At 62.4% G+C, this 26,876-nt stretch overlaps 2 protein-coding genes across 3 annotated transcripts; one reads left to right on the forward strand and one right to left on the reverse strand.

The window, feature by feature from the left end:
- Positions 1-3,134: 3,134 nt before the first annotated feature.
- RNF26 (ring finger protein 26) lies at positions 3,135-7,150 on the reverse strand. Its single transcript, XM_021540484.4, has one exon. It carries the CDS (start codon positions 6,699-6,701, stop codon positions 5,313-5,315), a length of 1,389 nt encoding a protein of 462 aa, XP_021396159.3. The 5' UTR covers positions 6,702-7,150; the 3' UTR covers positions 3,135-5,312.
- A 9,413-nt stretch (positions 7,151-16,563) lies between these two features.
- Positions 16,564-26,635, forward strand: MCAM (melanoma cell adhesion molecule). 2 transcript variants are annotated; one of them, XM_077788011.2, is made up of 15 exons: positions 16,564-16,654; positions 20,318-20,445; positions 20,553-20,766; positions 20,858-20,928; positions 21,014-21,101; positions 21,197-21,376; positions 21,454-21,581; positions 21,725-21,884; positions 21,975-22,096; positions 22,350-22,488; positions 23,308-23,429; positions 23,509-23,647; positions 24,310-24,454; positions 24,832-24,949; positions 25,533-26,635. In XM_077788011.2, exons 1-15 carry the CDS (start codon positions 16,588-16,590, stop codon positions 25,560-25,562), a joined length of 1,851 nt encoding a protein of 616 aa, XP_077644137.2. In that variant the 5' UTR covers positions 16,564-16,587; the 3' UTR covers positions 25,563-26,635. The 2 variants fall into 2 exon arrangements, with proteins under 2 accessions (XP_077644137.2, XP_077644138.2); XM_077788012.2 differs by lacking the exon at positions 24,832-24,949.
- Positions 26,636-26,876: the final 241 nt, after the last annotated feature.

Raw genomic sequence — 26,876 nt, forward strand, 5'->3', positions numbered from 1 at the left:
AACGCCAGAGAGCAGATCGATGGCTATTCTGGGAGGAGGAAAGGGAATTTTCTGGATGATGTCTGTGGGGGCTGGGAGCGTTCCCATGTCCCCGTCACGATGTGGGGAGCACGCACAGCACAGACAGCCACAGCAGTTCCTGGGCTCTGCTTCCTTTGGGATGCTCTTGGCTGTGTGGACACTTTGGGATCAGGGGAGCACGTCTGCTGCTGCCTAGGGAGGGTGAGGCAGAGGAAAGGAAAAGGAAAAAGGAAGGAGAGCCACAGAAAACTTTGACAGCTTCCTAGTGAGTGCTTTTGATGAGCTCTGCCAGCTGCCCCAAGTTAGGAGAGCCAGGAGCCTGTATAAGAACCAGGCTGAGCTCACAGGTGCTGAGTGCAGCTGACAGAGGCAGCAGTTGGGTTGTTTTGTTGTTTCTTTTGAGGTTTTTTTTGCGGCGGCTTTGTGGGTTTTTAGAAACAAAAATAAATGTCAGCACCTCTTTTCAGAGCAGCACTCGTGTCCTTGGCTCTCCAAGGTCACCTGAGGAGGTCAGCAGGCACCAGAGATCAACTGGATGGTGTCTGAGACCCTGCAGCTCCACAGGGATCAAGGTGTCAGAGCATGGAACTGCTCCAGTGGTGAAGGGTGGCCTGGTGACTCCTGGCAGCAGCAGGATGGCTCCTGCTCCACCCAAAATCTTGGCCATGGCCCAGGTTCAGAGGCCTCCCTGCTGCTAAGGTGCAGGGACCACTCCCAGACATCTTCAGGACTGCTGACCTGGTAAGGACACCTTTAACCTGGGAATGGCAGGGGAAGGGACAATCCTTGGCGGGCAAGAAAAGGACCACAAGCCTGGATTTCAGCAGAGCAGACATCAGCTCCTCCAGGGATGTCCCTGGGAGAATCCCACGTCCTGGAGCACTGTCCCAGAGGATGAAGGATCAGCTCCTTCAGGGATGTCCCTGGGAGAATCCCACGTCCTGGAGCACTGTCCCAGAGGATGAAGGATCAGCTCCTCCAGGGATGTCCCTGGGAGAATGCCACATCCTGGAGCACTGTCCCAGAGGATGAAGGATCAGCTCCTCCAGGGATGTCCCTGGGAGAATCCCATGTCCTGGAGCACTGTCCCAGAGGATGAAGGATCAGCTCCTCCAGGGATGTCCCTGGGAGAATGCCACATCCAGGGAGAGCTGTCCCAGAGGATGAAGGATCAGCTCCTCCAGGGATGTCCCTGGGAGAATCCCACATCCAGGGAGAGCTGTCCCAGAGGATGAAGGATCAGCTCCTCCAGGGATGTCCCTGGGAGAATCCCACATCCAGGGAGAGCTGTCCCAGAGGATGAAGGATCAGCTCCTCCAAACTCCATCACGACAAGCAGGGGTGAGAGGTGCTGGTCAAGCCCTGCCATGGGCTGTGCAGAGGGGCAGGAGAGTCTCCCCCCACGGAGACATTTAGAGCCCTGCTGTCCCCAGAACCGTGCCAGCTGCTCCAGGCAGGGTGACCTCGGTGTCCCGCCAGCCCCTCCGTGCCCCTGAGGCTGCGAGGCACCACGGGCATCGCTGCCGTGCCCGGGGAGCCCGTGAGGGGTGCTGGGTCACTAATGAGAGCCCAAGCTGGTGCTGGCAGCAGCCCAAAGGCTCCCCGTGGTTGTGCTGCTGCTCCTCAGCTGCTCCCTCCCCACCGGCCGGGTGTCACTGCCGCTCCTGCTGTGCCACATCTGCGCTCGGGCTGTCCCCCCCTGCTCCCTGCTGGCAGGCAGGACCGTGCCTGCTGTCCCCAGGCTGGGGCCAGCCCCTCATTAGGGCCGGGGAGCTGCAGCTGGGCTGACAAAGGGATTTTCCCAGCGTCCGGGGGCTCCTGCCGGAGCCGACCGCCCCAGTGCTCCCGAGCCGGGGTCAGGCAGCAGCATCAGCTGCTCCCTCCTTGGGGAAGGGTCGCTTTGATGAGCTGACAGCATCTGCTTGCCTCACGTGGGAGCCTCCCAGGCGTGTTCTGGAGCAGGGAATACCCCCAGGACTCCAAATCTCCTGCCTGGGAGTGGCCCAGGCTGCGCAGCCCTGCACCAAAACCCCAAGTGCCGGGGCAGGCAGAGCTCAGGGACATTGTCCATTAGCACCGAGGTGGTTGCATTTTCCTCCTGCAATTGCTGGCTGCTTGAGCAGAGATTGAGCCAAGTGTGTGCAGGATGCTCCCGGGGGAGGGCTGTGTCCTGCACATCCTGTCCTCTCTGGGAAAGCTCGGCCGCAGTGGCCTGAGGTGGCCGAGCATCCTTCCCACCCCCAGCCGGGGCTGCTGGGCTGGGAGAGCCTGCCTCCCTCATTGCCCTGCTGATCCCACCCTCCTGCCCCCTCTGCAGCCTCCCCGGGTGCCCAGCCAGCCTCAGGCCACCCCTGGGAGCACGAGAAGTGCCTCAGTTTGCCCAGCTATCAGGCACCTGGCAGCACTGCCCTCCTCCCCGTGCCTGAGCAGGTATCTGCCTCTTCTGGCCTCCCAGCAGCTCCCATCTCCTCTCTCTTGCTTCCCACCCTGATTAAAATGAGCCACTTTGCTGGCACGGCCCTGCCAGGGCAGGGCAAGCCAGGACTCCTGGAGTCTCTGCCCATCAGCGTCCTGAGCCATTTTCCCAAACAATTTATGAGGATGTTGGGGGAAGCAGAGAGTGCTTAAAAGCACAAAGCAACCTGCCAGGAGCTCGGATCCGAGCCAGGGAGCAGCTCCTTGTGCAGCAAAGGCGCCTGCTCGCAGTAACCCTGAGCAATCACTGCCTTTCTGCAAGGAAAGACCCTGCCCCATCCCAGGGACAGCCTGGCACAGGATGCTGGGGCATCAGATACGTGCAGGAACAGGAATGAACGTGTCCCAGCATGATCCTGCCAGCCTGGAACACGCTGGGAAACCCCAGCCCCTCCTCCCTGTCCCCTGGTGCATCCACAAGCACCTCCTCTCACCGTGGGTTTGGGTGTAAATTCATCTCCAGGGTGCTGGCTTTTCCCTGGGTATCCCACAGCACTGCTTTTCTGGGGGCAAACGCCCCTGAGCCTGCAGGTGATGCTGACCCTTTGTGAGGAGTGATGGAGTCCAGGGGTGGATAAAGGAGACAAACACACATTTTCCCCAAAATAACCCTTCCCAAGAATGAGGCGGCGCCCAGCTTTTGGTAAAGGAGATTTTAATCTGCTCAGTATCTAGTCCATAGTGCAAAGAGTTAAACTTAAGGCAAAGCCTTCTCTTATAAACAGCAAACAGGCCCTAAACAAACAAGCGTGACTGCTATAATAATAATTAAAAAAAAAAAAAAAAAAAAAGAAGGGTTAAGGGAAGAAACTGCAGTTTTGGGGGGGTGTCCTTTCCCCCCTGGCCTGTAACTCATGTAGGGAACATTGCACCCCTCGATCCATGAGCTGGTCCCAAGGGAATGCTGCTGCCTGTGGCCAGACGCAGGGCCACAGTCCCACTCCTGAGTGACTCCAGCTGCAGCTCCCTGACTCCTCTGCAAGTGCCTGGGAAAGGCAGAGCCTGGGCTCGCACTCCTCTGGTGAGGGTTTGGCTGCTCCCAAGTGTTGGTGGCTGGAGAGAGCCAGCAGGACCAAGGGAGGTGTGTGGGGAGGCACAGGGACAAGAGCTTGAGCAAAGGGGAGCTTTGCATCTCTTTGAAGTGGAGTGGAAGCAGCTGAGAGCTCTTCTAACACCCATTAGTGCTCAGGAGCCTGGCCTGGCCAGGAATCCTTCCAGCTCCCAGGAAATGTGGGACCAACCAGCCCTGGCAGTGCCTTTCCCAGCAAAGCCACTCAACAAGAAGATGATTCCTTGCTAGAGCTCAGCTCCACAGCTCAGAGGCATCTCCCAGCACAGCCTGGCCTCTCTGCTGCCTCTGGTTTGGCTTAAATTGCTAATCAAGAAGGAAAATAAGAGGGAAAGCATGCCAGCTGCCCTCAGGCTCTTGGCTTGCAGTCCAGAGTCAAGGCTCTCTCCGGTCTGGCTCCAGCCAAAGTTGGCTGTGGCGTGTGGCTGACCTCAGGCAAGCAGCTGGAAAAGGAAAAGCTTTTTAGTGCAAGGCCCTCCTGCAGCCCAGCAGGTTCTTGGAATGGTGCTGGTTGCCCAAGCTGGGATGAGCCATCTCAGGCCTGCCCCAGCCAGGATGGGATGCACTCCTTGGACTTCAGGGGACGCTTCTGAACGGAAGGAGCCACGTTGGTGACAGACAACAAGACAAAACGATGGCACAGCCCTGCCCTAATCCCTAATCCAAGATATCCGTGGTCCTGGTACGGCTCCACACGCACAACTGCACATCCACAGCACGGATGTGCAGAAACTGTGCCTGGAGCTGGAATGTCTGTGAGCTCCCAGGAGCTTTGGGGTGCTCCCTCTCCTCCCAAAGAGCTCCTCCCTCTTAGCCAGCCCAGTGTGGGAAGGAGCCAGCAAGCTCTGGAGTGAGCCTCCCTGCTCCATCAGCCTGCAGATGTGTGGGTTTTGGAGAGGATTCTCCAGCCTTGCTCAAATCCGGGCTGCTGCTGCTGCCAGGGCTGGGGGGCCACTCCTGAGGCTCCTCAGGCAGCACCAGCAGCCCTGCAGAAGGAGTGGTCCCTCCAGGTAACCTGATGTGTGCTCCTAGTCTTGCATAGGTGATGCGTGGAAGCAGCAGCAGCGCTGAGCTCTGCAGGGAGCCCGAGTCCATCACAGCTCCACGCTGTCCTGGCAAGAGAGATCCCTCAAAAAGCAAAGCCCTGGGGTGATGAAGTAGCCCAGAAACCCTGTTCTCCAGCTGAGAGCCAGGTTCAGCAAACACTAAAATCTCGAGTGTGCTCCTTGCTCTCCCGGGGCCTCGCAAAGAGGGCACTCCTCCCTTTTCCCATGCAGCTCCTCCACTTTGATGGTGGGAGAAGGAAACAGGCCTGGATGCAGCCTGCCAGGTAATTTTCTAGTGAGACCTTTGGAAAAAATCTCCCTTGCCTTGCACCAGCCCCTGTGATTGCCAGGAGGGCACTGCCTCTAGCCTTCCATCAGCTTTGGCTAGGAGGGACCAGAGCATTTTTATGTGCTCTGCTTTGGATCTCAGGCTGCAGGCTCGAGGCAGCAGGCCCTGAAACAGCAAAAGTTGTCAACAAAAAACCAGGTAACTCTTCCAGCCTGCTGCAGAGATCAGTATTGTGCTTGCTAGCAAGAGCTACAACCTAGTTAGGCAGCAAATGTGACCAGCAGACACCCCTCAGCGTTCTGCCCTTCCAGCACCATCCAAAGTTCTTTGGAAGCTGCTCAAGGCAGCCCTGGGAAGTGCAGACAGGGGTGCCCTTGACCTCCTGGGAAAACAGCCCGAGCCCCCCGTGGGCTCACAGGTAGACGTTGAGGGTCTGCAGGATCACCTGGCGGCACAGGGGGCAGTTGCGCTGGTAGATGTCCTGCTGCAGCAGCACCTCTGTGCACTCCTGGCACAGGCACAGGTGCCTGCAGGGCAGCAGCAGGACTGTCTTGGTCTGGTCCTGGCAGATGACGCATTTCTTACGCTCCTCTTGCTCTTTCAGCAGCGCCCAGGGGTCGTTGTCGGGGGCTCCCTCAGCGCTCCCGGCCGCCGCGTTCAGCCGCTGCTTCCTCGCCGCTTTCCAGCAGGACGGGCCCGGCTCCTCCCGGGGTGTCTGAGGACGCTGCCCAGCCCCAGCACGGCTCAGAGCGGGACGTGGCTGTGGCCCCTGCTCTGTGTCCAGCTGCTCCTCCAGCTCGGCCAGCAGCTGGCCCAGGGTCACCCTGTCGGTGGCCGGCGCTCTGGGGGCACCCGCGGCGCGCCGCTGCTCGCTGCCCTGGTTCGGCACCCGGCCGCCCTGGCTCCAGTTGGTCACCTGCTGGATCCAGTCCACCAGCCTGCGCCAGGGCTGCGAGGTGACGGCCACCCCCAGGGTCAGCACGGCCACCTGGTAGAGGCGCCAGGCGTCCCGCTGCAGGCGGCGCAGGGAGGGCAGCGTGTGCAAGTAGCCCAGCAGGTAGCCCGTCAGCGTCCACAGCAGCCCGGGGTTGAAGGCGAGGGCGCTGACCGCCACGATGAGCAGCAGCAAGCCCAGGCCGTAGACGTTGACGAAGAAGACGCTGACGAAGAGCTCGGCGGCGGCGCAGAGCAGCTCGAAGCACATCTGGCAGGGCGACCACAGCAGGATGGACACGGCGATGGCGCCGCTGGAGACGTGCGCCAGGAAGGCGGCCAGCACCTCGGCCGCCCTGAGCACGGGCCCGGCCAGCGAGTCCCAGAGGGCGGCCAGCAGCGTGAAGAGGTTCTGCGCGCCGATCAGGCACACGTTCACCAGGCTGTTGACCAGGTACATCAGCAGGCTGGTGGCGATGGCCAGCGCCTCGCACAGCTGCCGGCCCAGCGCCTGCCCGCAGCCCAGCGCGGCGCCCAGCCCGCGCTGCGCCAGCTCCCGGCCCCGCAGCGCCACGTGCGACAGCTGCGACGCCAGGTGCGACAGCAGGTGCGACAGCAGGTGCGACAGCAGGTGCCCGGCCGCCCGCACGCCCTCCATGGCCCCGCAGCAGCCGCGCACCAGCACCAGCGCATCCCAGCACGCCACCGCCGCGGCGGCCGCGGCCGCGGGCAGGCTGGAGGCCGCGGCCAGCAGCCAGAGCAGCGCGGACACCAGCGAGGACACCAGGAAGAAGTTGAGGTCGAGCACCAGCAGCAGCAGGTCGAGCAGCAGGCGCAGCCCGCGGAGCAGCGCCAGCAGCACGTCCATGGTCCCGTACGGCAGCTCAGCCGCGCGGCCCCTCCGCCCTGGGCGCAGCCATCTTGGCGCCCGCCGCCGTGCGCCGCGCGGCCAATCAGCGGCGGCGGCCCCGCCCGCGCTCGCCTGCCATTGGTCGGTTCGCAGGATGCGGCGGGGGCGTGGCTTCCAGCAGAGGAGGGCGCTTGGCCACGCCCACTGGCGTTGATTTAAAGGGCCAGCAGCGCCGTTGGCCCGCAGCGTTCGCTTCGCCGAGCGCGGTTTTTGCGGCGTTTGAACTGCGTGATTCCTGATCTCCTTGTGGAAGTGGAGCTGAACTGCGGAATGAGCACTAGCGCTGTGATTCCTGATCTCCTTGTGGAGGTGGAGCTGCCTGATCGCTGCACAAGGAGGAAAAGCTCCTAGCGCAGGGACATTTTCCGATATCCCAGACTGAGCCAAGCCCAGTCCAACCTGGCCTTGGATGCTTCCAAGGATGGGGCAGCCACAGCTTCCCTGGGCAACCTGTGCCAGAGCCTGCCCACCCTCAAAGGGAGGAATTTCGTCCCAGTATCCCACCTAACCTTGCCCCTGTTAGTGGGAAGCCATTCCCCCTTGTCCGCCAGTCCCAGAGGAGAGCACGGGGATGCTCTGGAGACAGGCTGGGAGAGCTGGGGGTGTCCAGCTTGGAGAAGAGAAGGAGGAGGCGACCTTGGAGCCCCCTTCCATTGCCTAAAGGAGCTCCAGGAGAGCTGAAGAGGGAGTTTGCAGAAGGGATGGAGTGATGGGATGGGGGTGAGGAGCCAGGACACAGTGCAGGGGATGGGCAGGGCTTGATACCAGCCCCCTCACCCTGGCTCCAAACAGCACAGGGGGAACCCACCACCCAACAGTGGCCATGCATGAGAGGAGTTTGTGCCAGCCTGAGTCCTGGCACAGGAAAGGTGTGCACTTGCCAGCAGGATCCCCTGGGCCTGTTTGGGACAGAGTCAGCCCAGGGTGACCCGGCCAAGCAGTTTCCTGCAGGAGGTTTGAATATAAAGGCATGGCCGAGGCTCAGAGCAAGGTTACAGCCCTGGAGCAGGTCCTGCCTTCCCTGCTGGATCCCAGCCAGGGCGTGGGGCTATCAAAGCCTTGCCTCTGCCGTGCCCCAGGGGACGGTCCTGCCCTGCTGCCCCGAAGCTGATGACAAGTTCAGGAAAATCCTGCCCTGAAGGACAAGGCTTTTTAAGGAAGGAGAGGGCGAGTGCAGTGCATGATGACCCACGGGCAAGCCATGTGCAGCCCAGGAGAGTGGGGCCCGGGCAGCGAGGCAGAGCCCCAGAGGGAGCTGGGGTCACCTCCCTGAGCAGGGGTGGCACACCCGTGTCTGTCTGTCCCTGCGGGGCTCTGTCGTGCCCAGCCCTGCCCCTGTGGCTCCGAGGCAGCAGCGCGCTCCTGCATCCCCAGGGAGCGCACGCCAGTGACGGAGTCAGGATGCTTTCAGCATTTATGGTAATGTTTGGATTTCTCATCGCTTTCCCAAACAGGAGAAGGGAAAAGAGAGCCGAGCCAAGGGCTGGGCGTGCTCTGCTCATTGCCTGCCTCCGGCTGTGCACCTGCCTCGCCCTCCCCGCTCCTGGTGCCCGCCCGTGCCCGGGGCACCCCGGTGGGCTCCGCTGCCGCGTTCAGGGGTCGTGGCTCCACAGCAGGGCTGCTCCGCGGGATGCAGGGGAGCCCTGCCCGCCCTCATTCCGGTAGGATGTCCAGCTCCTGGGCGTCCAGACCTGCAGGAGACAGGCACAGGGGTGAGGAGGGGGCTGGGAACACCTGGCAGCAGTTCAGGTTGGGACAGTGATTTGGCAGGAGTGGGGCTTTGGATGGAAACCTGATGTTCCCCCTTCACACAGCCCCCTAAATATCAGGCTAGCCCAGAGATCCGAGGCTGTGAGGGGAGGAATATCAGGAGATGGCAAAGATTCCCAAAAGAGGCTCTTACCCCGAAATACATTGGTTCAGCTCTTTATTCTGTGGTGTCCAAGGGGAGAGCGGGGCAAAAGAGGACAACAGAAAATGTCAGGGGTCTGTACAGACTTTGGACAGGGTGGGCTTCCCTGGCTCTGTGCCAACCCCGTTGGGGCAGGAAGGAGGGTCCAGGGTTATCTGAGCAGAGTCACAGGGTCCCGGGGAAGGGGAAATAGAGTTTTCTGTGACAGAAAACCCTTCCCGGGGCTCTGGGGGGACACAGAGCTCCCCACCAAGGCGCCTGGGACGTCTCCTCACTGGGACAGTCCCAGCTTTCACGACTTGCTGGAGGTCTGGGATGAGCTCCCAGCCGTGCCCACGGCAGCTGCAGGTGGCACAGGGGGTGTACCCCGCTTGTGAGCCCCCTCCCCTCCTCAGCCTCACTGGGCACGGAGCCCTGCTGCCATCGGGGGCCGCCAGAGCCGGCCCTGGGAGCGCAGAGCCCGGCACGAGTGCGGCTCCTGCCGCGGGAGCCCCGGGGCTGCGCTGGCACCGAGCCCGGCCACGGGGCTGCTGCATCACCGCTCCATCCCTGAGCTGCCTTCCCGCTGCTGAGCTCACCCCGCATTCCCGAAAAACAGCAGCCAGGGCATGCCAGCTCCAGGGCTGCCTCAGCCCTCGCCGAGTCCTTCTGGATTGATCTGGAAGCAGAGGGAGACGGGGGGGAAAAAAATCAGGGAAAAATTCCAGGGCTGCGTGTCGCAATGCCTGAGGGGTTCCCCAGCGCCTTGCCCTGCCTCTTTTGCTCCTTGGGCGCATCCCGAGGGAATTTCTGCCGTGTGGGTCCTGCTGGCATCACCCCAGCGCTCCCAGTGCGCTCCCAGCTGCCCGAGCAGCGGGCACCATGCCCGGGTGCCCTGCACCTGCAGGGGTGGGCACGGTCCTGCTGGGCACTGCCTCACCTCGGGTCCCCTCGGGACAGCCCTGCACAGCGCTGGCAGCCCGAGGCGGGTGCCTGCAGCCCTGCAGCCCGGGCAGGAACAATGCATCATTTGGTTGCATCATTCCGTGGCATCCGCTGCGGAAAATCCCCCGGCCCCTCTCGGGCTGCGCTCCAGGATGTGTGGCTCGCTCTTCCTCTGGCCTTGGAGGGGCAGCTGATGGATTGCCCCACGGCACGTACCCCTGGGGCAGGGAACAGCCCCAGGCTGCTGGGGAGAGCCCTCAGGAAGGACCTGGAGCTGCAGGGAGCCCTGTCCCCAGCAGCCACAGCCCTCCCTGCCTCTGCTCACCCTGCAGCCCTGTGCAGGAGCAGGAGCACGAGGGCTGCTCGCCGTGTTTCTGCAGGGCTCTGTGTCTCCCCACCACGGGAGCTGGGATATCTATCTCCTCCTGGAGCCTGGCCAGACAGCCCTGGGAAAGGCAAGTCCTCTTCCATGGGAAAATCCTGCAAGAAGAAATTCCTCTTTGGCCAGCCCAGCCCCACGGTTCCCCAGGGCCCTGGCGCTCCTTTGTGTCCCCAGTGCCGTGGGGGTGTGACACGGGGACTGTGCCCTGCCTGCTGCCTTATCCCAGTCAGCCCAAAGCCGCTTCCACAGGGAACCTTCCCCAAAGGCCTCCAAAGGGATCCCCTGGAAGAGGGGCTCCCCCAAAGCTGGGTCTGCTCAGGGCTAATCTCATGGATCCCCTGCAAGAGGGGCTCCCCCAAAGCTGGGCTTGCTCAGGATTAATCTCTCATGGATCCCCAGCAAGATGGGCTCCCCCAAAGCTGGGCTTGCTCAGGATTAATCTCTCATGGATCCCCAGCAAGAGAAGCTCCCCCAAAGTTGGACTTGCTCAGGACTAATCTCATGGATCCCCTGCAAGAGGGGCTCCCCCAAAGCCCGGCCTGCTCAGGACTAATTTCTCATTAGGCTTTCTCACAGATGATCCTAATGAGCTGAGCTGTCCTGGGGGAGCCCTGCAGACAAAGCCAGGAGGAAGAGATCCCAGCGGACAAGCCCAGGGAGCGATGCTGTGTCCCCATCCCGGCTTCTCCTCCCTTCCTTGGCAGCAGGGAGCCGGAAAAGCTGGGTGACAGGGAGCACAGGGCAGGGCTGCTCCTCCTGCCCGCTGCCCCGGGCAGCCGTGGCGTTGGCAGGTGCTGGATGAGCGTGGCCAGGAGCCCTGGCCGTGCCCTGGGCAGCCCACGCTGACCCCACAGCCAGAGGCAGCATCTGCCCCACGGTGTGGGCGAGTGCCCAGCCCCGGCCGGCGCCAGCACAATGGGGCCTTTTTCCGGCCGGCGCTGGGGGACAGCGACTCGGAAGTGCTCCCAAGGAAAAGGACGGTTTATAAATAGCCCCAGCTTCCCCCGTCAGCGCCCATCCCCAAATCCTGCCCCCTGCTCCGTGCCCGCAGCGCTCCCAGGCTGGGTGGGAGAGCAGCCTGGGGCACGGACGTGACCAGCCCAGCTGCACGGTTGAGGCAGGGCAGGACGTGGCTGTCACACCCTGTCCCAGGGCTGCACCTGCTCAGGCCGTGGGGCTCCTGTGCCCCCGGGATGTGCAGTGACAGCCCTGGGCAGAGGGCTCCTTCTCCTGTGCCTTGGCAGTGGCTCTCAGCTGGATAAGGTTCTCGCAGGCGTGCTCCAGCTGTCCTTGTCCATCCACTCTGCACACAGCTCCCGAGGCAAGGAAAGCTCCACAGCCTTCCCTGCCACCCCTGTGAGCCACAAACCAGTCCTCAAAGCCAGTCCTGGAGCCCTGGGGTGCTGCTCGTGTCAGCACCACCATCACCAGGGCAGGATGCTGAGATTGGGCTGGGGTGACCCTTGCCAGCCCGGCTCCTTTTTGGGGCTTTGCCACTCCTCTGCATCCGCTGAGCCCCGGCCATCCCCGCACAGCTGCTCCAAAACTCGCCCTCCTCTGTGACAGACATCCAGATGTCACCTTCCTTTCCCCCCCCCCATCTTCCTTCCCCCCTTCCGCCCCTGTCCTTCCTTTCTCCACCCTCCCGGCCCCTCCTGAACAAAGGCCCCGTAGCCATGGTTAATAATCCCCATAGAAAGGCCCTGTGAGGGGAGAGGAAGGAGAGGGGAGGCACAAAGGAGCGGCTGGGAGCCAAGCCGAGGAAGGGGCTGGAAGGAGGCGTTTTCCTGAGCTGGAGGACACAGCCCTGAGCAGGGCTCCCAGCAGTGGAGACGGGGCAGGGGTACCCCAAAATGACCCCATGGCACCCAGGGAGCAGAGAACCAACAGCTGGACAGCCCAGGAGGGTTCCTGTTCTTACCCCAGAGTGCAAAGCCCCTGTGTATGCTCTAGAGCCCCCCAAAATGAGCAGCAGGGACTGGCAGAAGGTGCCCCGAGGGTGAGGGGAGCAGTGGTAGGGGAGCAGCCGGCCGCTCCCGGGTGTGTGGGAACGCTCGGCGCCGACCCCATTCCATCCCATCCCCAGGGAGCACGGCCCCCTCGGCCCTGCCGGTGCTGTGGGAAGGGCTCAGACCTGGCTGGACACGGCCAGAGGCTTCCACCCTGCAGGGCTGCCCTGCATCCACCCCGGAGACCTGCAGGGAGCGGGGCCGTGGGCACAGAGCCGGGCCAGCCCCCTGCCCATGGGCACAGAGACACCCCCAGCCCATGGGCACAGAGCTGGGACAGCCCATGGGCACAGAGACACCCCAGACCATGGGCACAGAGACACCCCCAGACCATGGGCACAGAGCCGGGCCAGCCCATGGGCACAGAGACACCCCCAGACCATGGGCACAGAGCTGGGCCAGCCCATGGGCACACAGCCAGGCCAGCCCCCTGCCCATGGGCACAGAGACACCCCAGACCATGGGCACAGAGCTGGGCCAGCCCATGGGCACAGAGACACCCCCAGACCATGGGCACAGAGACACCCCCAGACCATGGGCACAGAGCCGGGCCAGCCCCCTGCCCATGGGCACAGAGACACCCCCAGACCATGGGCACAGAGCCGGGCCAGCCCCCTGCCCATGGGCACAGAGACACCCCCAGACCATGGGCACAGAGCCGGGCCAGCCCCCTGCCCATGGGCACAGAGACACCCCCAGACCATGGGCACACAGCCAGGCCAGCCCCCTGCCCATGGGCACAGAGACACCCCCAGACCATGGGCACAGAGCCGGGCCAGCCCATGGGCACAGAGACACCCCCAGACCATGGGCACACAGCCAGGCCAGCCCCCAGCCCATGGGCACAGAATCAGCCCCCAGCCCGTGGGCACAGAGCTGCTGGGGTTCACTGGGGGCAGCTGGCACAGAACACCCCAAGCACCCCCAGAGCCCACCCCAGCTGCTCTGGGGGTGGCTGCAGGGCTCGGGGAAGGCACAGGGCGCCCGTCCCACCTGGGACACACAGGCTGCCTGTCAGGACAGGCACAGGCACAGCCCACGCTGGGCCAGCTCCCTCTGGCAGCATCCCCAGGTCCCCGTATCAGCAAGGATCTGTCTGGGAGTGCAGGAAAAGCTGGAAGGGGCTGAGGTGTGTGCTGGGATGCACAACCCCAGGCCTGGCTCCCTGCTGGCCATCGTTCCCCTCTGGCTGCAGAGAGCCAGGCCCAGCAGGAGCCAGAGCAGGGAGGCAAATGCAGTTGCACACTTCCAGATCGTTCCTGCAACCTGCAATGCCTGGATAACACCAGGAAATCAGCTCTGCCCTGGGCAGGGTCCTGTGGGTTCCCAGCAGCTGTGCCAGGGACTGGCACAGCCTCAGCTCTGCCAGGGGCAGAACTGCCTGCCCAGGCACAGCCTCATCTGGGAGGTGGCAGGAGGGATGGAGGAGGAGAGCGCTGGGAGCCGCGGGGGCCCGGGCACCAATGTCCCTGCACTGCCAGGGACTGGGAGCTGTGGGAGTGTGGGTGCTGTGGGTGCTAGATAGAATTTGATTACAAAATAAATATTTTATTTTTTCATATTAATTTAGCTGGACAAATTTTCATTTATAGCATCAGGATGGAGGTGTGTGGGCGCAGAGGAAACCTCTGCTGAGGCTGACTCCTTGTCGCACACCCAGGGTCGATTCCCGGGCTCGGCTCTGTTCTTTCCTTGTGGCTAGCTAGATAGAATTGGAGTGCAAAATAAATATTTTATTTCTTTCATATTAATTTAGCTGGACAAATTTTCATTTCTAACAGCACCCCAGCTGTGTGCATGGGACTGCAACACAGGGCCTCATCCACAGCGTGTGCGCATCGCTGCGAGCGGGGACTGCAGCCAAACCCATTAAGCGAGCAGATAAACAAGAAGGCGTGAGATCAGGCAGCAGGGAGGGGAGGTGAAGGTGGCCAGCCTGCCACGCTCCCCACGCACAGCCCCTGAGCCCGCCGGGTGCCACACACAGCGTGGCGGGGTGATTTCATGCCATCTGCCCATGCCTTGATTTTGAATTCTGCCCCTCTTCCCCAGAACGATTCGTTTCTCGAGGGAAAAAAGCACATTTTCTTTCAAGTTAAGCAAGCTGAATCCTGACCAGCTGCAGGCAGAGCCATGCAGGGAGAGTGGGGGGCTGCCTGAGGGTGGCATGCTCCCCAGCCTGTTTTCCCCAGGGAGTGGCGTTGCCCTTTCCAACTGCTGGGAATTTTCTGCAGAGGTTTTCTTAGCAACGTTCCGCTTTATTTTTAACGTGGAATAAAAGTTAGCCCCAGAACAAAATGCACCAGGGGCGCGTCAGCTGAGCTCTCCTGCTTTGTTTGTTTGACTTTGGTGGGTGCTCTCCCGTGGGCCTCCTTCCTTCTTGGGGTGACATTTGAGGGGTGTTTTGTGCTGAGTGGAACATCCCTTTCCCTGCTCCAAGGAGAGCAGAGCCTGAGGCTCCTCCGCTGCTGTGGCAGGCACATTCTTCTCTCTCTCAGGATTTTTTCATTGAGGAGCACAGAGGAAAGAAAGAGAAAACAATTTCTATTTTTACTCCTTGTTTTTCCCACGTGGAATGTGTGTGGAGAATTGTTTACCTGGGGTGATGCTTGGTTGGATTCTGGTGAGGATTGTTTGAGCCTGGTGGCCAATCCAACCCACCTGGGGCTGGGCTCTCAGAGAGGGTCACGAGTTGGGAATGAGTCAGATATGGGAGTTAGAAAAAGTAGGTTTGTAGTTTTAGTATCTCCTTTAAATAGTATATTAATGCATTATAGTGTAGTTATAATAAAGAAATCATTCAGCCTTCTGAACTGGAGTCAGACATCAGCATTTCTTCCCACTGGGTTCACTATATTTACAATATAGTGCCTCATCCTGCCCTTTTGGAGAGAGAAGAGTTTTTTGTCCTTGTCATTGTCAGAGAGTCCCTGCACCCAGAGCACCCACTCAGGGGTGGATTTCCCCACCACAGACAGTGAGCTCCTTCCATGAGGTGTGAGAGAATCCCAAAACTGCAGCTGTGAGGCCGGAGAGCAGCTCCTGAGCATCCTGGGGATGACAGCACAGCTCCCTTGCACTTGTTCTTCCCAGCAAAGGGAGGAGGAGGCCTCCCCTGCCCAGCAGCAGCGCCAGGGCTCTCAGCCTTATCGCTGCCCAGCATTGCCATTTTAAGCAACTGATCTCCAGGGGAAAAAAAAATCATTTCCGATGAATCACACTGAGTGTGTTTGGCTGAGAAAGACTTGTGGGTAGGGTGCTGGTCAGCCATGCAGAGGAGGAGGAAGAGGAGGAGGAGGAGGAGGAGGAGGGCATGGGAAGGGCTGCTGCATGGCACCAGCCGGGGAGCAGCGCTGGGGCCAGCACAGGGGGCTGGCGGTGGGAGAGGTGCCTGGGCATTCCCAGGAGGAATGCTGTGGCTCCGGCGAACCTGCAGCCCAGCCCTGGAGTGGCTCAGGGCGGGTGGGAGGGATGCAGCCCCTGCTGCCGGGGGACGGGAGTGCTGCGGGGAAAGCAAGTGGAGGAGAGAAAAGGATGTGCAAAAGTTCAGAGCGTCTGGGCTGCGAGCGGGAGGAGGGCACTGTCACAGCTCCTGGGGGTTTGGGCAGCCCCCCATGTGTGATGAACCTGAATCAGCGAATTTTGGGTGTCCTGTGAATGGGGAAACAAAACGGCTTTTGAAGGGAGGAAAACCTTTGTCCTCCAACAGCCCCTCTGACTCCGATTAATCCGGGGGAAACTGAGGCACGGAGCCAGGGACACTGCGGCCGGGTATCTTGCGTGGCTGGCTGCGGGCAGCTCCGCACCTGGCGGGGTTCGCTGTGCTCCTCCCGGCTCTGCCCCGGGCTGCGGGAGGGGCCGGGCTGGGTGATTAGCCCGGGATAATGGGAGCCTTGTGCGGCCCCCGGGCCGGCCCCGGCCGCCGCAGGGAGCAGCTCCTCCACAGCCGCCCCATCCTACAACAGCTGCGGGCGGACCGCGGCGATGCCCGGGGACCCCGCCTCGGGGACAGGACGGGGTCCCAGCGGGGCTGGGGGACACCGGGGCTCAGCGGGGACCCCGGTCCGGACTGTCCAGATAATGACAAAGAGTGTTTTGCCTCCCCGTTTTGAGTGTGTCCTTGCTCGGCGTGGGTTCAGAGGTGATTCCCCAGCTGTGTTCGGGCTCCAGGGCAGTGTGGGGCTGGGGCTGAGCAGGGCACTAGGTCACTTCATTATCGCCACTGCTAGCTGCACATTGGACTCTCAGGGACCGCCGCCGGCGTTCCCCAAACACTCTGAAAAACACATCCCACGCCTCGGCCCCCTTCTCCGGCTCTGGGAGTGATCCCACCTCCAGCGCCCGGCTGTCTGCCTGCCTCAGCCGCTGCACGCCCGGACAGGCAGGAGCTGGCAGGTCTGCGAGCCCCTCCGGCGGCGGGGCCGAGCCGGGCCGTGCGGGGCGGACCGAGCGCTGCGGGGCTGGGCGGCCACGGCGCCCGCCCGCCTGCTGCTGGGGGTGATAAGCGGCTGCGGGCGGTGGGCAGGCACCGCGCCTTCCTCCTCCTCCTCCTCCTCCTCCTCCTCCGCCTGACGTCAGCCCGCGGCCCCGCTCAGTCTCGGGCGGCCGGCGGCGGGCATGGCTGGGGGGCGGCGGCCGGCGGGGCTCGCCCTGGGCTGGGGCTGCTGCCTCCTGCTCTGCTGCGGTGAGTGGCTGCGGGAAGGGCCGTGCGGGGCCGGGCGGTGCCGTGCGGGGCCGGGCGGCGCGGTGCGGGCGGACCCGCGCACCTGCGGAGCGCCCCGGGGCGCGGCGCGGGGTCCGGCGGAGCGCCGGCGGGGATGTCCTTCGCTCCGGCGGGGATGTCCTTCGCTCCGGCGGGGATGTCCTTCGCTCCGGCGGACCCCGCGGGGCTGCGGGGCTGGGCTCGGCCCCCGTGCAGCTCCCCGGGCTGGCAGGCGGACGGGTGTCCCCGCAGAGCCGGCGCCGGCAGCCGGGCGCGCTGCGCCCCTCGGGCGGTGCCTGGCGCGGCGCCGGGAATGCTCGGATCGCGGGGTCGGGGCAGCGCAGGTGGGATCGGCCCTTCCCAGCGTGTGTCCCCGCCCGGGCGGCCCCGCGGTCCGCGGCGGGGCGGGGCTGCGCGCCCCGTGCCGCTCTCGGGGCCCCGCTGCAGCCCCCCGGCGCAGCGCAGGTTGAGGGGAGCCCCACGTGCGTTCAGCGCGCACCGGGGTGAGCTGGTTGTTGTTAGGATGCGTCCACCCCTTTCCTTCTAAGGAGTTTTCCCCCGAGCGCTGTGTTTCTCTTGGCTTTTTTTTTTTTCGTGCTTTCTTTTTTTATCCGCTTTCCAGTCCATTTTCACCCTCGGGGGGTGGCTGCGCTTCCTGCCCTGCCCCGCTCCCGGTGCGCCGGCTGCTCCCTGCCCCGCTGAGCTGCGGAGGTGGCCCCGGCGCTGGGAACCTGCCCGGGCCGAGCTGCCGGAGCCAAAGTCAGGCTCAGAGCGGAGTCTAGAGCCGGCTGCTCCCACCCCCGTCCCGTGCCGGGATCCCCTTCCCACAGCACATGTGCCGAGCCAGGAGTCTCTCAATGCTTGGCGGCGTCGGTGTATTTGGAAGCCCAGCCACGTGAAAGGTTTGATGCTTCCCAGAAGCACAAGGGGCCACGGCCAAGACATTCCCAGGCCAGCCAGAGCTGCTGGAACGGGGGGCTGAGCCCACCCCGGGGCTGCCTGAGCCACCCCATCCCTTTGTGCACCGCGGGCTGGCTGTTAGAGGGGTGTCTGCGCCTTGTCACCCAGCTGCGGGGTGGGGTTGATTTCTTTGCCTCTCCAGGTGTACATGACAGGGTCCTGACAGGGTGGTGGGGTTGTTTTGGGGTGCGAGGTGCTGGTCCCCGCTGCAGCAGAGCCCTGGCTCCGTCCCCATCCCGGGCAGGGCGGAGGCCATTGGTGCGTGGAGATGTTGGGCGCTGCTGCTGGTGCTGCTTCCTGCGGGGCTGGGGCTCTGCACGCTCTTTCTCCTCTCTGGGAAGAAGACAGGATGTGGGTGATGCTGTTTTGGGGCACCCCGGCTCGGGGATCTGTGCACTTTCCGAGGGCATAGGAGGGTAGCCTGTGTGGCTGTGCCGGGAGCAGGCGGGATCTGGCCGCAGCTGGTTTCCTCGAGAAGGGAGCACAAACCCAGGGAAACCTCAGGAATCCCATGTGCGGCTCCAGAGCCCTGCGGTGCCTCTCCTCTTGCTCCGGGCCGGGGGCTCCGTGCCGCCAACGCAGCCGCACTTCTCCTCGCCTTCTCGCCGCACACCTCGGCTCTGCAGGAGGCTGGCGAGGGACTCGGCTGCTCCCCACCCCCTTCCCCAGCTCTAAAAGCAAATCTTTGTTCTTGCGGAGCTCTGGCTGCCGGCCGGCTGTCCGCCAGCCAGATGGAAAAGGCACGGGGGCTCTCCTTCCTTCCCTGCTCGCTGCCTGCAGACGCCCTCTCCAGATCTCGAGGTCTCCGGCTGGAGCCGTGCCAGGCTCTTGGGGTGGATGGAGCTCCCTAATGCAGCTGGGCTGCTCCACGCGTGGCTGGTGGAGCTCCCCAGGTCCCGTCACCGAGCCTGCAGCTGCGCCGGGCACAAGGGAGGATCGCCAAGTCCCTGCAGCCTGCTGTGCCAGGCTGGCTGTGCCCGGCGCCTCTGTAGCCTGCCCACGCACAGAGCAAAAGGTCTCGGAGTTGTAGAAGCGAGCCTTGTGTCCCCAGGGTTGTGGGGGACCTTGTGAGTGTCCCCTTGTGTCCCTGTTCCAGCCTGTCCCGGAGGAGGTGGGGAGCAGTGAGCCCTTTTTCCAGGCAGGGTGGGGGCTGCAGCGACCGTGTCAGCCTCCTCAAGGGCAGTGGATGGCTGGGGGGGTTGTGATCCTCATGCCAGCCCCGGATGCCAGCCATTCTCCAGCTCTGAGCTCATGATTTCGCTCGCTCTGCTGCCTGGTAGAGGGCTCTCATGCCGAGCGGGTCAGGGGGAGGGCCAGCTGCTCTCCAGGGGCTGGCTCTGCCCAGGGCCTCGCCGAAGCTCTGAAGATGATGGAGGGGCAAAATCTGGCCTGGCTGCGTGCAGTTCAGGGTGCCAGGGCTCAGGGGGGGCAGCACGGGGTCAGCAGGGACCCAGCCCAGCTTGCCCAGTTGTGCAGGTGCCCTCCTGCAGCAGGCAGCCAAGTCGTGGCTATACTGCCTCCTGTGCAAAGTTATCTTTTCCTTTGAATTCTCAGCCAGTTTCCTGTCCCCGCCGCGTGCTTATCTCTGGGACTTTCACCTGTTTTTCCAGCACCTTCTTTGCTGTGCTGTGATTTGTTCGTCCCTCTTTGCCTGGTGCCGGCTGTGATACGCTGAGGGGATGGGCGAGGGCCAAAACCCAGGTGTTGGGGAGCTCTGAGGTGGCCAGTCCTGCTTGTCAGGGCCTTTGCTGTGGCAGGAGGGCCCCTGGCTGCGTTTTGGCTTTGTGCCACCACAGACCCACTCCAAGCAAAGCATTTTGTGGGCACGGCACTGCCCTTTGAAGTCGCCTCGGTGGCGGCTGTTGCAGAGCGGGCGCTCCCAGGGCAGATGTTGACACAGCTGCTTCCTCCAAGCCTCTGTCCCCAGCTCCCATACCTGGGCTGGCTCTGTGGCTTGGGGACAGGCTGCTGTCCCCTCTGCAGGGCCATGTGCCAGCCCAGGGCGTGCAGAGCCCCCTTTGCTTGGGCAGGGATGGTGGCAGTGGCACTGCCAGCCTCGCCGTGATGCCGCCCTTGTCTCTGCTCTGCTCCCAATCCTTGGGAAGCTGCTCCGTGCCCTGCCCTGGATCGATAGCCATTACCTTTCCATCCTCTCTGGAGCAGGGCCAGCAGCTCCATTACTGCTGTGGCCAGCTGGGCTGGGAGGAAGAGGGTGCAGGGATGGGCAAGCTCTGCTCACAGGGGCGTGGGCCCTGTGCTGTGCATGGGCAGAGCTGGGCAGGGAGAGCAGCAGCCATTCCCAGCCTTGGGAATGCTGCAGGGATGGATGCTTGAACTGCTGGGTTCCTGCTGGGGCAGCAGGAACAGAGCTTGTGGAGTGACCTGGCAGTCCTGGCTGGGGACATGCTCCCTTCCATCAGTGTCCTGGTGGTGGCACGGCATGCCATGTGCCCCCTTTGGGTTCAGGATCACTGGCCTGAGCCCGTGGGCTCCCTGTGGATGCTGAAGGCAGCGTGGCAGTGGGGTCCTGGCTGTCACTGCCTGCTGGGCTGGGACACGGCGTGTAGAGCACAAGGCACGGCTCTGCCCCACAGCTTCTGGGGGATGGAGATGGGGACAGGCTGTGCTTGGACAGCCCATTCTTCCCCATCCTTCCTGCCCCTACCAGCAAATTCTGCCCCCCAGCTGCAGCCAGCAAGCTGGAGATCTCCATGCCAGCCGTGGTGGAAGTGGAGCTGGGGGGCACAGCCAGGATCGAGTGCAACTTCTACATCCCTGAGAATGCTTCCTTCACCTACATCGACTGGTTCTACGTGAGTGCCGGCCTGGGAGGGCGGCTCTGCCTGCTGGCCTGGGGTGGCAGCCAGCCCAGGGCTTGCAGCCGGGGCTCCCCAGCCCAGCCTGGCCCCTCGCCTTGCAGGTGGACCGCAGCAACAAGCAGGTGAGGCTGTACCACGTCACGGCCGGCGGGGTCGTGGAGGATGACACCGACTACAAGAAGCGGCTGTCCCTGGGGGAGGACAAGGCCCTGTCCCTCAGCTCCGTGACACTGCAGGACCCCAGGACCTTCATGTGCCAGGTGGGAGCTGGCAGCTACGGCGTGGGCGAGAGCAGCACCGAGCTCAGCGTCTACAGTGAGTGGCACACGAGGGCAGCACCCCTGGGTGCTGGGATCCCATCCCAACCCATCCCTCCTAATACATCTGGGGTGGCCTTTCTTTCCAGAGGTCCCCATGACCCCTGAGATCGAGCCCAACTCAGGAGGCATCTCCGTGCACAACAGTGAAGTCCCAGAGGTGAGGAGAGGCTGCACGCAGGGTTAGCAGGGCCAGGCTCCCTGCTCAGCCTGAGCTGTGCTCACGGCTCTCTCTGCCCCCACAGATCGCCAAGTGCGTGAGCAAAAACAGCTTCCCAGCTCCCAACATCACCTGGCACAGGAACGGGGAGCAGCTGCACAACCAGGAGAACAGTGAGTTGGGCGGGGGCGGGCAGCCAGCTCGGCAGAGGGGCTGGGGGGCTGGCAGCAGGAGGAGGAGCCCTCCCGCGTGGCCGTGTCCCCCGCAGACGTGACCATCCTGTCGACGGTGACGCGCGAGTCCAGCGGGCTGTACACGCTCAGCAGCACGCTGTACGCGCCCGTCACGCGCGAGGACCGCCACTCCCGCTACCACTGCACCGTGCACTACTGGCTGCAGGGACACAGGCGCGCCCGGGACTCGCAGCGGGTCAAGATCAACATTTTCTGTGAGTCTGGGGCCGGGGGCACCGCGCCAGTGCCCGGTGGCGGGGCTGGGCTCTGACTCTGCCCATGCCCGCCCCAGACCCCGCCGAGCACCTGACGCTGCAGGTGGTGCCGTCCTCGACGCTGGTGAAGGAAGGGGACAACGTGACACTGGTCTGCGAGGCCGATGGGAACCCACCGCCCGTCTTCAGCTTCTTTAAGAAAAACGTGAGGCTGGAGGACACCAGGGCACCTCTCCCTCGGCAAACAGCTCCTGGTTGCTGCTTGTCCTGCCCGGAGGGAGGGGGAGGCGGTGGCTGGCTGGGAGGGGGCTGTGTGGGGATGACTCTGTTTGTGCCCACTGCCTGCAGCTGGATGAGTGGCAGGATGTGACACTGCTGGCAGATCCCGACAGCGGCGTCCTGAAGCTGCACGATGTGAACAAGACCAGCAGCGGCACGTACAGGTGCCAGACCCTGGACCTGGATGATCTGTCACAGATAGAGGAGGAGGTGGATCTTGTTGTGAACTGTAAGAGAGAGGGGACTGGAGCCTGTGGACCTCGTGGTGGGTGCTTTGTACCTCCTGCTCACCCTGCCCTGGTCTCCATCCCTCTCCTAGACATTGAAGGGGTCCATGTGAAGATGGAGCCATCTTCAACCCTTCGTGAAGGGGACAGTGTGATGCTGAGCTGTGATGCCCACAGCCCCGTGGGCCTGAAATACCAGTGGAGGGATGAGAAGGTGAGTAGGCATCCCAGTTCTGCTGTTTGCAGCAAATCAGGCAGAGTCAGGATCTTGCTCCATCTCTCCTGAGAGGCCAGGGGAAGGATTCCCTCTCATGCAGCTGCATTGTGCACCCCAGTGTTGTCACCTCCTGGCCAGTACTGCAGGGAGGCCCTGTGCTTGCAGATTCCCTCACTGTGCACAGAAGGGCTGAACCCCTTTGGGACGTGGGCACAGAGGGCTCATTGCTGGGGACGTTCCTTCCCAACAGGGCAAGAAGCTGGTGGAAGGGAACCGGCTCTTCCTGAGGAACCTCACCTTCGAAACCTCCAGCAACTTCAGCTGCAGGGTGATGGCCCCGAGCGTGCCAGGGCTGGAGCAGAGCAAGAAGGTGTCTGTGGCTGTGGAGGGTAAGGCCTGCCCTGGGTGCAGAGTGACCCCTGGGTACAAAGTGACCCCAGGGTACAGAGTGACCCCTGGGTGCAGACTGACCCCTGCCTGCCCACACCCATTCCCCATGAGCTGTGGGTGCAGAGTGACCCCTGGGTGCAGAGTGACCCCTGCCTGGTCAGCACCCGTTCCCCAGGAGCCGTGGGTGCAGAGTGACCCCTGGGTGCCCAGCACCCGTTCCCCAGGAGCTGTGGGTGCAGAGTGACCCCAGGGTGCCCAGCACCCGTTCCCTGGGAGCTGTGCAGGCAGAGTGACCCTTGCCTGCCCAAAACCCATTCATTAGGAGCTGTGGGTGCAGAGTGACCCCTGCCTGCCCAGCACCCTTTCCCCAGGAGCTGTGGATGCAGAGTCACCCCTGGGTGCCCAGCACCTGTTCCCCAGGAGCCGTGGGTGCAGAGTGATCCCTGGGTGCAGAGTGACCCCTGGGTGCCCAGCACCCATTCCCCAGGAGCTGTGGGTGCAGAGTGATCCCTGGGTGCAGAGTGACCCCTGGGTGCCCAGCACCCGTTCCCCGGGAGCCGTGGGTGCAGAGTGACCCCTGCCCACCCAGCACCCATTCTCCAGGAGCTGTGGGTGCAGAGTGACCCCTGGGTGCAGAATGACCCCTGCCCACCCAGCACCTGTTCCCCAGGAGCCGTGGGTGCAGAGTGACCCCTGGGTGCAGAGTGACCCCTGGGTGCCCAGCACCCATTCCCCGGGAGCCGTGGGTGCAGAGTGACCCCTGCCCACCCAGCACCCGTTCCCTGGGAGCCATGGGTGCTGATGTCCCCTACCCCCAGGGAAGCCGCGGATCGTGGCCATCAGCTCCCCGCTCTACGTGCGCCAGGACGAGCTGGTCAACCTGACCTGCAAGGCCATCGCCTTCCCCCGGCCCACGGTGCAGTGGAGCATCAACGGCACGGTGAGAGCAGGCAGGGCCCAGCCTGGCACGGCCCAGGGGCTGCCCAGGCACTCAATCCTGCCCTGCCTGCCCTGCCCAGGCTCACGAGTACATGGACAACCAGCACGTCGCCAGCAACCTGACGGTGCGGGTGAGCCACGACCTGCTGCAGGCGGGAGCCATGTGCCGCGTGTCCAACGAGCTGGGTGTCAGTGAGAAGCACATCCAGCTGCTGGTGGGTGAGTGTCGGGCACTGCTTGCTGTGCCAGGAGCCCCCAGCAGTGCCAGTCCGGGCTGGCAGTGCTGCCGTGGGGTGGCTGAGCTCGGTGTCTTTCCCTCCCTTCCCGCCCCTCCAGATGATTCCATCAGGAAAGGTCAGTCTGCTGATGGTGTCCGTCAGGACACGAGTCATGCTCGCCTCTAGCCTGGGGGGGAAGGTGGCTGCTGGCTCTGCACTGCTTCTCTTGCTGCTTCTCTCCTTGCCAAGTCAGGAGGGAGGTGGAGGCTCTGTCCCCATGGTGGAAAGCTGCCTGCTTGTCCTCACTGAGGCCACCAAGTGCAGCTTCTGCAGCCCAAACCTGCTGGGCAAGGAAGCAGAGGGATGGCCTGGTGCCCTGCAGGAATTCCTGTTATCCACCCTCCTGTGGTACATGTGGCATGGCAGCCCAGAATTACAGAAGCAGAATTACAGAATGTAATTCTGTAAAACGTACAGAATTACAGTTTCTTACAGAAACTGCCCCAATGAAGCATTTCTGTATGAAATCTGCATCCTGCAGGCAGCTGGGGGAAGCACTGGAGCTTTTTTGGGAGAAGGAACCCTTTTCCTAACGCAGAAGGGAGGCTGGAGAGGGTCACGGTGGGACAGGCATTAATTTCTTCCTCTCAATGTTGTGTTCAGATCAAAAGTCAACAGCAGAGAGCCAAGGGGTGATCATCGTGGCCATCATCGTGGCCATCCTCGTGGTGGCTGTGCTGGGCGCTGTCATCTACTTCCTGCACAAGAAAGGCAAGATCCCGTGTGGCCGTGCCGGGAAGCAGGACATGTAAGCACTGCCAGCAATCCCCCAGGGGCTTGTGGGGCTGGGGGTGCTTGATATCACTCATGCTTCCCATCCCATCCCATCCCATCCCATCCCACCCCATCCCATGCCACGCTCCGGCTCTCCCTGCCCGGCGGGAGCGCAGCCTTGGCACCACGCCGGGGGCTCAGCGGCTTCTCCAGCTTCCCACAGGGCACTGCCATGCAGGGAGGAGACAGCAGAGTGGTAGAGCATCCAAGAGCCCCCTCCCTGGGCAGCCCAAAGCTTTCTGTGAGCTGGAGTCTCTTTGTCCCCTGAGATGGAGCCCCAGGGCTCGGCCAGCCACATGCCCTCCCGGGTAGCGCCAGCGCGTCTCAAAAATTGTCACCTCCCTCCCCTAGCACAAAGCCAGAGGCCCGTAAAGACAAGATTGTAGTTGAAGTTAAGTCAGATAAACTTCCCGAAGAGGCGGGGCTCCTGCAGGGCGCCAACGGCGAGAAGAGACCCGCAGCTGACCAGGTAGGACGGAGCGACGCCCGCCCGGGGCTGCCAGCGCCGCTCGGGCACGGGGCTGCACCCAGGTAACGCTTGGCTCCCCTCCTCTGGCACTGCCCACCCTGCACGGGCTCCATCATCCATCAGCAGCGCTCGGGGGGCCGTGGGAGGGACGGGAGGGGACAGTTCTGGCAGGTGCCAAAGCTCTGCTGGTGCTTGGCTCTGCCACTTCGCAGAGCTCCCAGGGGAGAAGGACTGAAATGGGGAGATGTGCGGCCAGAAGGCAGAGCAGGGGCTGCAGGGATGGGTCCTCGGAGCTCTTGGGATAAATCCTTTGGGACGTTTCTTTCCCCTCACCTGGGATGGAGCAGCTTGTCACAGTGTCACTGCTGGGCCGCCACCGCCCATGCCAGCCACAGGATGTGGTTTGATTTGCCTCGGGCCAGCAGAGAGCCCCTGCCCGGCTCTGCACGGCTCACACTGTGCCACCCTGGGGTGCCCCAGCTGTCCCCACGCCCCTGTGTGTGTCACTGCCACCCCTGCGGGGTTTGTGTTCGTCCCTAACCGTGTGTTTCCCCTCTCCCTTTCTCTTCTGGCGGGACTGAAGAGCGAGAAATACATCAATCTGAGGAACTAGAGAGGAAACCTAAGTGCTTTCTTCCTTCAAGCCTTTCCTGCTCTTGGATTGCCTTCTCCCACCCCTGCTGCAGCCCCTGGGGAGCACGGCCGGGGAGCAGCCGCGTGTCACCGTGCTGGGGACACCTCCCTGCCTCACCTGGCCCCTACCTCAGCCCTGGGCTCGCAGGTGTTGCCTTAGCAGCAAAGCTGGACTCGCTTTACTACTCCAGAGAAGCCACAGCAATATTAGGAAGAATTATATCCCATTAATCCCTACTTTGGTGGAAGGATTGGAGGCTCTTTCAGGTAATCTGTTCTGTACGTGTCGTGGGAAGGTTTCGACGCGTTCTTTTTTCACCCTGACCTTGGCTCAGAGAGGCTGGTGAAATTTGGGGTTTGGGGATGTCTGAGGCACCTCAGCTGTAGTGGGTGCAGGGTGGAGGAGGGAGCAGTGGAGGGGGTTGGAGTGCTTTGAACCGTTCCCGGGTCGGTTTATCCAGCGGCGCTGTGACCCCACAGGAGGAGGAGAGGACCTGGCAGAGCAGGGCAGGGGTGCCAAGCTCCAGAAAGCCTTGAGGGTGTCTGGTTTGGCTGTGCTGGCACGAGGGGCAGGGCTCCCCTCTCCATTGGATTCGTTGTAGGGACGCTGCCCAGCTGCTGCAACAGCAGGACCAGAGCTCCCAGCCACCGAAATTCAACTTTAGGCAGGGCCAGTCAGTGACGTCTCAGGGTTTTTTTGTGCTCGGCCATTGCCAGCCCCAGGTCCAGCTCCTCTCTGTGCTTCGCTGGCAGGAGATGGGCAAGAAGGAGCCACGAGCTCCTGGCCCAGCCCCTCCTGCCTTGGTGCCATCCTCCGAGCTCTGCCCACACACTCCGTCCCCTGGCACAGGGGAGCCGTCCCCGCCTGCTACACGTGCTGTCCGAGCAAAAGCTTTGGTTTATATATATATTTTTGTTGGATTGTGTGTACATTTCCAGGAGTTTTGTTTCTTTTTTTTTTTCCGTTTTTGTTGTTGTCCGATACTTGCGAGGTTTTTTGGTTTGTTTTTTTTTTTATATATATGTGAAAATAAAGTACGGATTCAAAGCTGAGTTGGTGGAGTTTGTTGCCACAGGCAGAAGGGTGGGAAGGGCATTGCATAATCCCGTGGAGGTTCCAACACGATCCATTTATGCCCCTGTGGCTGCTAATAAAACACTAATTACTGCCAGTGCTAATAAATCTGTTCATTCTAATACTACTAATAATAAATACAATAATAAATAAACCTAGTTTTAGGCTGTAATAGGTGATGATACCACTGGATCTTAACAAATAATACTGTAAATAGAA

The sequence above is a fragment of the Lonchura striata genome, chromosome 24, assembly GCF_050655825.1.
Source record: "Lonchura striata isolate lonStrDom1 chromosome 24, ASM5065582v1, whole genome shotgun sequence".
NCBI lineage: Eukaryota > Metazoa > Chordata > Aves > Passeriformes > Estrildidae > Lonchura > Lonchura striata.